Raw genomic sequence first — 11,156 nt, forward strand, 5'->3', positions numbered from 1 at the left:
TGGTGGTGCAGTGGTGAAGCACTCGGCTGCTAACCCTAAACGTTGGTGATTTAAACCCACCAGCCGCTCTGTGGGAGAAACATGTGGCAGTCTGTTTCCATAAAGATTTACAGCTTTGGAAACCCTGTGAGGTAGTTCCACCATGTCCTATAGGGTCGTTATGAGTTGGCAGTGGGTTTTGGTATCAACATGCAATAAGCAATATCACAACATTTCCTTCAACTTAAATGTTTCTGTTCTTTGTAATATAATCCTTAATCATGTCAAAGAAAGTGCAAAAAGGACCATGCTTTCTTTTGATCTGCAGTGCTCTCTTCTCTTAAGAGGTACGTATAATTTGCCATTTGGACAAAAATCTATGGAACACCCAATCCAAGTAGGTTAAAAAGTAATCCAACTACCCAAAAGCCATATCACTTTGAAAATTCTTTGTCCAAGTGAAAAAAAGAAGTGGAATATCTAACTTTAAAATATGAATCTAACATAGTTTTCAATATCTGACATAATGATAGAATTCCCCAGGCCTTGGTTTTCTGCTTATTCTCACCCATTGTCCCAGTCCTTTAAATCGGATCATGACCTAACAAATAAGAAAGTGTGAAAACTTTGAACCCAGCAGAGATGAAGCACATCCAGATAAGATTCTATTTGTTTCTTCTCAGGGACAGACTATTGTTGGATTCATTTGATTGGAAATCTTGGGGAAAATGTATGAATTTAGGAAAAAAATTCTCATTTCCTTTTGTTGCTACTTAATTCTATATAGCGGCTTTCCAAGACACAGCTTTAAAAAATAAAAATTAAAGGAAAAAAAGAGTTGCACTTACCTCCAATTGTACAGATTAAAGACAATATTAGAATAATTTCAGGAAGATCTTGAGGATTAATCAAAAACCATCCCCTGAGATGGTCCGTCTGTGTTGTGACACGTTCTTTCACCTTGGTGGTTTTATGAACGATGTCATCTATGTCCATCCTATTGTTCCTCATAGTCAGTCTTCAATCTGCTTCTTATTAATCTCTGAAAAACAGACAGGATTAAAGGGACATAAGGCTTTTTTTTTTTGCCTTCTTGGTGCTTTTCTTAAAAAAAGAATGGGGGGGCTAAGATTTCCCATTTATTTCTAATAGCAGCTTAGGGCCTTTTCAAATTAGGGATGCCTCCCCCTTCTGTCAGCACAAATGATTAAGTACTGGGCTACTAACCAAAATGGAAGCAGCTCTAACCTATCCAGAGATGCCTTGGAAGAAAGGCCTGTCAACCTGCTTCCAAAAGGTCACAGTCATGAAAAGCCTATGGCACACAGTTCAACTCTGCAACACATGGCGTCACCATGAGTTAGAATCAATCTCGTGGCAGTGCGTTTGTTCCCCATTCTATGCTGCTTTCAATTAAAATAAAATGGAAAAGGCACAACCCCGAGAGACAGAGACTGCTCAGAGCCACCCCGTGTTCACTCACAATGCCAACTGCTATTCAGCTATGATCCACCCTGCATCTCTCCAACTGTCTGAAAGAAGAATTCTTTATCTAACCAGTCACCGGTCATTGGGACCACAGCCTGTGCAGGTCACTTAGCTCTGCAGATGGACAAATGATCGGTTTGCCCTCAGCTTACCCGAGCCTCTGGAAGCTTGCTCTGGCAGCTGTTGCAAAGTGGGGACAGGACGAACAGTCTGATCTTTTTTATTGTTTTATCCAGACAGAAATTAATTGACCATACTAATATTCAATCCTTGCTTTCTTTTATCTCACTTGGCACACTGATGGGCCAGGTTTTTCCATTTATATATTTATACAGCAAGCAAGAATGCAATAAATATACTAAAAGCAAAAGGACTTAAACAATGGAGGCATTACATGTTCTCACTGTTACTTCTTGGAAGAGGGTCTCGATGTATCTTGGTTTGAAGTAATAGATAACAGCCACAGTTGGTTAATCTCACCTGCTTGCTGGTGTCTTAGTTATCTAGCGCTGCTTTAACAGAAATACCACAAGGGGATGGCTTTAAACAGAAATTAATTTTCTCACAGTTAGGAGGCTACCCCCGTAGAAGCCCGAAATCAGGGAGCTGGCTCCTGGGAAAGGCTTTCTTTCTCTGTCAGCTCTGGGGGAAGGTCCTTGTTTCTTTTCAGCTTCTGTTCCTCTGTTCTTGGTGATCTTTATGTGGTCTGGCATCTATCTTCTCCCATCTCTGCTTGCTTGCTTGTTTGCTTAATCGGCTCTTTTTTAACTCAAGAGATAGATTTAAGGCACAACCTACATTAATATGGCGTCATTAACATAACAAAGAAAACTCATTCCCAAATGAAATTATAACGACAGGTATAGGGATTAGATTTACAACAGCTATTTTGGGGGGACATAATTCAGTTCAATCCATGGAGCCTTGGTGATGCAGTGGTTAAGAGCGATGACAAGCTATGGCTGCTAACCAAAAGGTCGGCAGTTTGAATCCACCAACCACTTATGGGATGGTTCTACTCTGTCCTATAGGGTTGCTATGAGTTGGAATCAACTCGACAGCAATGGGTTTGGTTTTTGTAATTCAACCCATAACACCATGGCAGGAAACTTACATCAAGGGTCTTAAACTTCAAGCAGGGGCTTTTTATAGATTCTGCCTCTCATAGCAGTGGCTCAACACTTCTAGTGTCCATTGCTGGCATCTCATCTGTCTGCCTCACTAAGCGACCCACTAGTCATCATTACATTTCCTCTTGTAATCCAACGATTTATTTTTTCAGTTTCTAATATATAGATTTTTGTATTTTTATGTACTCTTTTCTAATCATACAAATGAAATTTTGAAAGAGAAAATGAAATGTTTACCATGACCACTTTTGAAATAAACAAACATGTCAAAAGCAGAAAAAAATTACCTGCAGTCATCTTTATATAATTATACTTTCTTATTTTCCATGCTGTTATTATGTTACCAGCATCAAAAAGCCACTTATAATGGTTGTATCATATTAGCTCCAAGGCAAAAGTACAGACCCGGTGGTCAGACCGTCTGGGCATAAAAGCCCAGTGGACTGATGCTTGTGGAGTGAAAGATTCTGGGCAACTTACTTTACCTCTGTTGCCTTCAGTTTTCTGATCTGTATAATTTCCTGGTCTGTGAAATTTCTCTTCCTGTATTTATTCTTTTTATTTAGCATCACCTGGGGAGCAATACAAACACTGAGATTCTGATTAATTCAGTCTGAGGTGCGGCCTGGGCTTTCCAGGTAATTCTAATATGCTGCCAAGGTTAGGAACCTTGGTGATCCATCCAATTCAAAGGCAACATGACTAAGTTTGTAGTCTCGAAGCCAACTTCTTTTTAATATTCTGAGTCAGGTTTTGTGAGAAAAGGGTGTTAATGCCCTTCAGCCAAAGGCTGCAAGGAATACACCTGTAGTAGACAAGTTGGGCTTATTATTTTGGGAGGTAAGGGAGACCACTTACCACAGGGAGCAGTGAGTGTCTCAGTAAGAGAGTGTTAGAAAGAGCCATTGTACAATCTGGGGTTTGGCTGGGTAATTTTGCAGAGGGTCTAAGGAAGAATTTTATGGGTTGCTGGTGACTTTGTTTTGTGTCTCACTTTATCATGATCTCAGACTGACCTTTCGTGATGTTGATTGTTATGGATTGAACTGTGCCCCCCCCCAAAAAAATATATGTTGAATTTCTAACTACTGTACCTGTAAATATGACCCTGTTTGGAAATAGAGGCGTTTCTTTTGTAGTGTTAAGGAGGTCAGACCAGTGTAGCAAGGATCCTAAACCTAATCACTTCTGAGTTGCAAAAAGATCAGAATAGACACAGAAACACAGGGGGAAGAGGAAGACAGGCAATGAAGCTGATGCACCTATGAACCCAGGAAAGTTAAGGATTTCTGTAAAGATTTCTGTAAAGATTGTTGTTGTGTGCCGTTGAGTCAATTCTGACTCATAGTAACCCTGTATGACAGAATAGAACTGCCCATCCATAAAGATTACAGCCAACAAAACCCTCTGGAGCAATTCTACTCTGTAACACATGGGGTCGCCATGACTTGGAATTGACTCAATAGCAATGGGTCTTAGAACCTGAAATAGACAAGGAAGGTCCTCCTTCTAGAGTCATGCTTTGAATTTGGACTTCTAGCCTTCTGAACCGTGGGAAAATACATTTCCGTTTTTTAAAGCCACCCACTTGTGGTATTTCTGTTATTATAGGACTAGGAAACTAAGACAGTAATGTTCTTCGAGATTTTTTATGACTAATAGGTGAGCAACATGGCCAACTGTGAGCATCTCACCGGCCTGTGGTAACATGGAGTGAGAACTGGCCATAAATGTCAGACCAGTTACCCGATGTCAGGGGATGCTTCCCCACCCCCTCCAAGAGATTATAAATTCCTTAGCTTCCCTTAACATACCAAGGGTTAGGGGTCTTGATAATAATTTAGGAGATTGAACAGAATGAGTTGAGCCATGCCTCTAAGACAGAGATTCTCAACTATGGCTGCACATTAGAATGACTTGGGGAGTTTAAAAAAAATACTGATGCCTGGGCATCACGCACAGAGGTTAGTTGAATTGTCTGGGGTGCAAGGTGGACACTGGGAATTTAAAAAAAAAAGAATTCCCAGGGATTCTAATAAGCAGTCATGGTTGAGAAGCTTGCTCTACAGGAAGTCCTTGTCATTAAAGAAGGACGTTTTAATTGACTGGTGATAGTTGCTCTTAGTCAACATCGAACTACTCAGGAAAACATTATCAATGCCACCTCTTAACTTGTCCCCGTGTTACTCCAAGACTAAGGGCCCTGGAGCACACAGGCTTGACCAATAAGGGAAACTACTTTCTGCTTCTTAGTTACACATTCCCACATGCTTTCAGAGTTTCGTAGAGTTAAAGAGTCTATTGTTTTCCAAAGTAAAATAGAGGTACGTATCTCCAGAAAAATTTTTCTCATTTCTAAAATTGCTTATTTGAAAACTTTAATAAGTATTTCTTTCATAAGTAAATAAAATCATCCCATCCTGACTATCCTTGAATATGACATATATGACCAAATGCAGCAGAGTCTCACTCTCTGGCTATGACTATGTAGCAGATACTCAGTTTGGCTTCCTCAATCTCTACTCCAAACTCTCCCAATGGACCTTTCACCTGAGAAGCAATCTCATTTTAAGTTAGCAAATACATGATAATTTTACTCTAGCTTAATATTTTAAAAGGTTTGTTTGATGAGTAAAGAAGTAGAGTGAGAATAAACACATTTTCAAAGCAATTAAAATGCTTCTCCAGCTTAAATTGACTTCTGAAAGCTTTGGATATCTTTATGTCTCATTAAGGAAAAAAAAAATTGGCTTATCTTGAAATGAACACATAAAAAAAGGTCCTCTAAATTAATTTATCAGTAACTTAACTAATATTTCAATTCCCTTTGTATGGAGAGGTAGTTAAAGACTCTCCTCTCAGAAATGACATGTAGATTCATCCTGAATAGTTAGTGTCAGTCTTGAAAAATTCTTGGTTTCTCATAGAGGGAAAGTCACATGAATTCACTCTGTCCCTGAAAGTGGGAACATCTTTTTTTCTTTCCCTTTTTAACGGCTAAATTTTGAAGGAATTGGGTAACAGAAGTGTTCAGAAGAAGGCACAGCTCTGGAGTCCTCCACGCTTCGTGGTTTGTTATGAATAAACAACTGGGGTTGGGTGCCTCCTCAGTGAAAGCTCCTACCACACATGGCAGCACCCATCTTACTCACTGATTCTGAAGGTGGGAGGTTGGTGGGTGACCTATTGCCTTCCTGACGCCTCTTCACTCGGAAAGAGTCCTTCTTCCTTACACCTGAGGAGACTCACAGCACCGGTGTGCCTTCCTTTGAGGCTTGAATTTTTAGTGCCTCATTAACCCAAGGAGAACACATGCCCCGCCCCTGGTCTGGACCCCTGGTCTATGCCAGGTGAACAGTTTGGGGAGAGTTGGGATATAAGGAGTGTAATGGAAGGGGGCAGGTTCCTGGGTGGCACCAAGGGTTAAGTGCTATACTGATAGCTGAAAGGTTGGCAGTTCGAGCCCTTCAGAGACGCCTCAGAAGACAGGCCCGGTGATCTGCTTCCAAATGGTCATAGCCTTGCAAATTCTCTGGAGCACGGGTTTACTCTGATACAGATGAGGTCGTCGTGGGTCAGAATCTAACTAACAACAACAGTGGAGAGGGGCAAGGGCTAAGGGACAGAAATTCAAACTGAGAGTCAGGTTGATCTTTGGGAAAATCATTGACTGACTGCCATAGGAAAGACGGAAAAGCCAAAAGAAAATGGCTGAATCTGTAGTTGGAATACTGTGGGGGCCTTTGTTCCTCTCAGAGGCAGGCTGAGGAAGAAGATGCCAGTGGAGACATCAATTTCCCGAAAGGGAAATCAGGGGAGGGCTCACCTTTCAGAGCTTCGGGAGGAGTCTTCTGTGGTGTGTGAGAAGTGGAGATCAGCTATTCCATCCACCCCAGAACAGTCAAGACCAACTGCAACCTCACCGACAGTTACTTGCCACATGCCCCGCCCCTGCTCTGCACCCATTGGCTTCAGGTTCGTAACTCCTGACTTGATTGGTTGGTGAAATACAGTCCTAGAAGGTGCAACAGGGCACATTGCCCTTGGATACCTAAGGCAGGTTTTGAAGCGTTAAGGCTGTGTGGTGCGTTTATTAAAATAAATAAATAAAAGGTGAAAAAGAAACCTCCAGAAATTGTATCATTTGTGTTAATTTTAAGCTTTGGAACAGTGGCATTCAAGCCAATAGACAGCGCTTTCCCAGAATTCTAGTAAAAGTGAGTTTCCTAGATAAACTAGGGTGGTGTTGTTGGCAGTGGTCAAGTTGATTGCACTCATGAGTGGTATTGCCCATGTGCTATGACTATTGAGGAGAAGCAAGGTCGTGGTCACTTTTGGCTGAGATGATTAAGAAAGCCTTTCCAGAGGAAGCAGGATTTGGACTTGGTAAGACAGGCAGGAACTGGTTTAATGGGTGAGTTTGGTGAAGAAACGGGGGTCTCTGGCAAAAAAAAAAAAAAAAAAAATCATGTATAATAATATATAATAACACATAAAAATATATACATATAATGCAGTTTTTTTATATACATGAGAGTCTTGAAGGTACAGTGAAAAATAGTGATTTCTTCCTCCAAGTAGCTTGCCTGTACATAAACCAATAGTGATCAATAGTGTGGTAGGTACAATAATAGAAGTTACCTGTTGCTGTGGAGTTGATTCCAACTCATAGCGACCCTATATGACAGAGCAGAACTGCCCCATAGGGTTTCCAGAGTGGCTGGTGGATTTGAACTGCCAGCCTTTTGCTTAGCACTAATTGCTCTTAACTGGTGCACCACCAGGGCTTCATAATAGAGGTAACGTCAGTTATTTATAAATGGAAATAATAAACTTTTTTTCTGAAAATTATGGGAAGTTGGCACAAATAAGGGAATGTCTTAGCAACTGTAGACAAGCTATGCTTACGTATACAAAGAAAAAAAATACAAAGGTTTTGTGAAATACTCAGGACATTGTATAGTTTACCGATGCGGGCATTGAGGCAGCACCTTCAGTCTTGATAGGCAGGTGACTTGATAAACAGGTAAGAGACAGGTAGTAAGATACAAAGCAAGCATCGTGGTAAGTAGGTAACTAAGGTAGAAAGAGCTGGTAGTTGAGGCAGATGTCGTTAAGAAGAGAGAAAATAAGAGACAGAATAGAGACCTCAAAAATTAAATGGTTCTGGATTGCAAGGACGTCCCATGTGTGACCGTTAGAGTGTATTACTAAAGTGAAATATGTAGAAGAAAACCTTTTTATAAAGAAAATTATAAATTATCACACACACGTAGAGAGAGAGAGAGAAGTAGGCAGGTAGAGAGGTAGAAAGGTAGATAGAGAGACAGATGATAGACACGGAGTAAAGCGCATAAGTACTAAATTTCCTATTCAATTTTTAGGTGTATATTTCTATCCACTCATGAAGCCACAATCCAAAAAAAGATAGTGTTTTCAGCAACTCAGAATAGTTCCTGTGCTCCTTCCCAATAAATATCCTTTCCCCAAACCAAAAAAAACCAAACCCAGTGCCGTCAAGTTGATTCCGACTCATAGCGACCCTACAGGACAGAGTAGAACTGCCCCATAGAGTTTCCAAGAAGAGCCTGGCAGATTCAAACCGCCAACTCTTTGGTTAGCAGCTGTAACACTTAACCACCACACCACCCAGGATGGCCATTATTCTGCTTTCTATCACCATTGACTATGTCTGTTCTTGCCTTTCATATCAGTGGAACCATACACTTGTGCCTGGCTTTTTTCATTCATTATTATGTCTGTGAGGTTCATTCATGTTATTATATGTAGCAGTGATTTTTTCTGTTTTATTGCTGTGTAGTACTCAATTGTATGAATATTTGTTGTTAGTTGCTGATGATTTGGCTCCAACTCATGACAACCTTATGTATAAAGAACGAAATGTTTCCCAGTCCTGCACCATCTTCATGATTGTTGGTATGTTTGAGTCCATTCTTGCGGCTCTTGTATAGTGTTTGCTGTCTAGGAGGCTCATCTTCCAGCGCTATATCACACAATGTTCTGTTGTGATTCATAAAGTTTGCATTGGCTAATTTTCAAAAATAGATCGCCAAGCCTTTCTTTCTGGTCTGCCTTAGCCAGGAAGCTCCACTGAAGCCTGTCCACTATGGGTGACCCTGCCGCTGTTTGAAATACTGTTGACATAGCTTCCAACATCATAGCAACACACAAGCCACCACAGTATGACAAACCAACAGATGGGTTTTGGGTATGAATATTACCACAATTTATTCACCAATTCTACAGTTGATGGACATTTGAATTGTTTTTAATATTGACCACTGCAAATAAGAGTCTATGCCTGTTTGTTTATGTCTTTTGGTGGATATATTCACTCATTTTTCTTAAGTGTATACCTAGAGTGGATTCGTCGGGTCAAAGTATATGTAAAAATATAAATGTAATAGACACTGCCAAAACATTTGCCAAAACAATTTTACCAATTTAAACTCTCATCAATCTTGCCAACACTTGGTATTAGCAATCTTTTTAAAAATTTTATTTATTTTGTTGGGAGTTTAGAAACAAAACTGACTTTTGACCTTGCACCTTGCTGAATTCGCTTATAAGCTCTAGTGACCTTCTGTGGAATCTTCATGATATTATATACATGGGATCATGCCATCTGGAAAGTTAGTTTTGCTTCTCCTTTTCCAAATCAGATGTCTTTTCTTTCTATTTCTTGCCAAATGGCTCGAGCTAGAATTTCCAGTACAGTGTTGAATAGAGTGGTAAAATGGGCATCCTTGCCTTGTTCCTGATTTTAGGGAGAAAGCTTTCAGTCTTTCACCACTAACTGTGACGTTAGCTGTGGGTTTTTCATAACTAACCTTTATATGTTGAGAAGTTTGCTTCTTATTCCTATTTGCTGAGTTTTTTTTTTTTTTATCATGAGAGGGTGTCAGATTTTTTTTTCCAGATATTTTTTATGCATCTATTGAGATAATCATGTGCTTCCCCCGCTTTGCTCTATTAATGTGGTGTATCCCATTGATTGATTTCTCTTTATTAAATCACCCTTGCATTCCTTTGCCCCCATCTTATGCTCTTATTGTCACAAATCGCATCTTTACACATTGTGTGTCTTTTAAATCAGATGGAACAAACAGGAGTTACAAACAAAAAATACATTTATACTGCCTTTTCTATTTACCTATGTAGCTATCTTTACTGTGTTCTTTGTTTCTTCATGTGAATTTGAGTTACTGTCCAGTGTCCTCTCATTTCAGCCCGATGGACTCCCATAATATTTATTACAGAGTGGGTCTGTTAGGGACAAACTCTCTGCTTTTATTATCTGGAATGTCTTAATCTTCCCTTCATTTTTAAAGGATAGTTTTGTTGGATATAGAATTCTTGGTGGATAGTTTTTGCTTTTTTCTTTCAGTGCTTCGAAACTGTCATCTGACTGCCTTCTGCCCTCCATGATTTTGATGGCAAGTCAGCTATTAATCTGATTGGGAATCCCTTGTACATGATTTGTTTCTTTCTCTTGCTGCTTTCAAGATTTTGTCCTTTGCCTTTTGACAGTTTGGTCATGATGTATCTGGATATGGATCTTTTGAGTTTACCCTCCTTGGAGTTCACTGAGCATCTTAGATGTGTAGATTAATATTTTTCGTGTCATCTGGAAGTCTTTAGCTATCCTTTCTTCATATGTTCTTTGTACCCCTTTCTCATCTCTCCTTCTGGGTTTTCCCTTGTGTGTGTTGGTATGTTTGATGGTGTACCACAGGTCTATGAGATTCTATTCATTTTTCCTTACTCTTTTTTCTTTCAGTTCTTCTCACTGGAAAATCTCAATTGACTTAACTGTAAGTTAGAAGATTCTTCTGTCCACTCAAATGTGTTGTTGAGACCCTCTAATGAAATTTTCGTTTGAATTATTATATTTTTAACTCCAGAATTTCTATTCGTTCCTTTTTATGACTTCTATCTCTCTATGTATCTTCTCCATCTGATGGAACATCATTTTCACACTTCCCTTAATTCTTTAGACATGGTTTCCATTAGGGCATTTTGCTGGGATTCTAGTCAATCTTTAAAGCCATAACACTTGTGGTCAGAACTTCCTTACTCCCAAGCAAAGAGTCAGGGTTAGGTTTTCCCCTCAATAGAATCTCATGCCCACCCCTCCCCCAACACAGCAGCAGTGCTAATCAATGACTCAGAAGTGAGATGCTGCTGGGCATCTTTTCTTAAAACCACTTTATTCACAATGAGCCCTCCCTCTATATTGGTATTGGCTCCCAACACCCGAGGTGATGGATTCATAGCATTGGTTACTTTTCCTTTTTGGAACTGCCTTTGCTCTCCCTCATTAACCAAGGCAACAGCTCTCAAACAGATATTGTGCTTAGAGGGTGGGCTTAGGGTCTGAAATTTAGATGGAGGGAAGGTTGATCCTTAAGCAGGGAAGAAGAAGAAAGAGCTTCAACACCTAGAGCAGTAGGAAAGAGATGAATATTGTCGGGGATGTCTGACCACCCATGGCTAAGGAGGCCTTTGCTTCCTCTTGGACAGATCCTGGGGGAGAAG

General features: G+C 40.1%; 2 protein-coding genes across 2 annotated transcripts in view; one reads left to right on the forward strand and one right to left on the reverse strand.

Annotated features, from left to right (window-relative positions):
• The window catches only part of SLC9C1 (solute carrier family 9 member C1), a 124,607-nt gene extending 123,603 nt beyond the window's left edge, over window positions 1-1,004 (reverse strand). Inside the window, exon 1 of the mRNA XM_049852884.1 lies at window positions 828-1,004. Within this exon, the coding sequence (XP_049708841.1) occupies window positions 828-990 (163 nt within the window). The 5' untranslated portion in view covers window positions 991-1,004. The remainder of the gene's footprint in view (window positions 1-827) is intronic.
• Window positions 1-11,156, forward strand: part of LOC126071864 (OX-2 membrane glycoprotein-like) — a 317,661-nt gene that overhangs the window by 109,108 nt on the left and 197,397 nt on the right. The gene's annotated exons all lie outside the window — the stretch shown is intronic.

This window comes from Elephas maximus, chromosome 1, assembly GCF_024166365.1.
Source record: "Elephas maximus indicus isolate mEleMax1 chromosome 1, mEleMax1 primary haplotype, whole genome shotgun sequence".
Taxonomy (NCBI): domain Eukaryota; kingdom Metazoa; phylum Chordata; class Mammalia; order Proboscidea; family Elephantidae; genus Elephas; species Elephas maximus.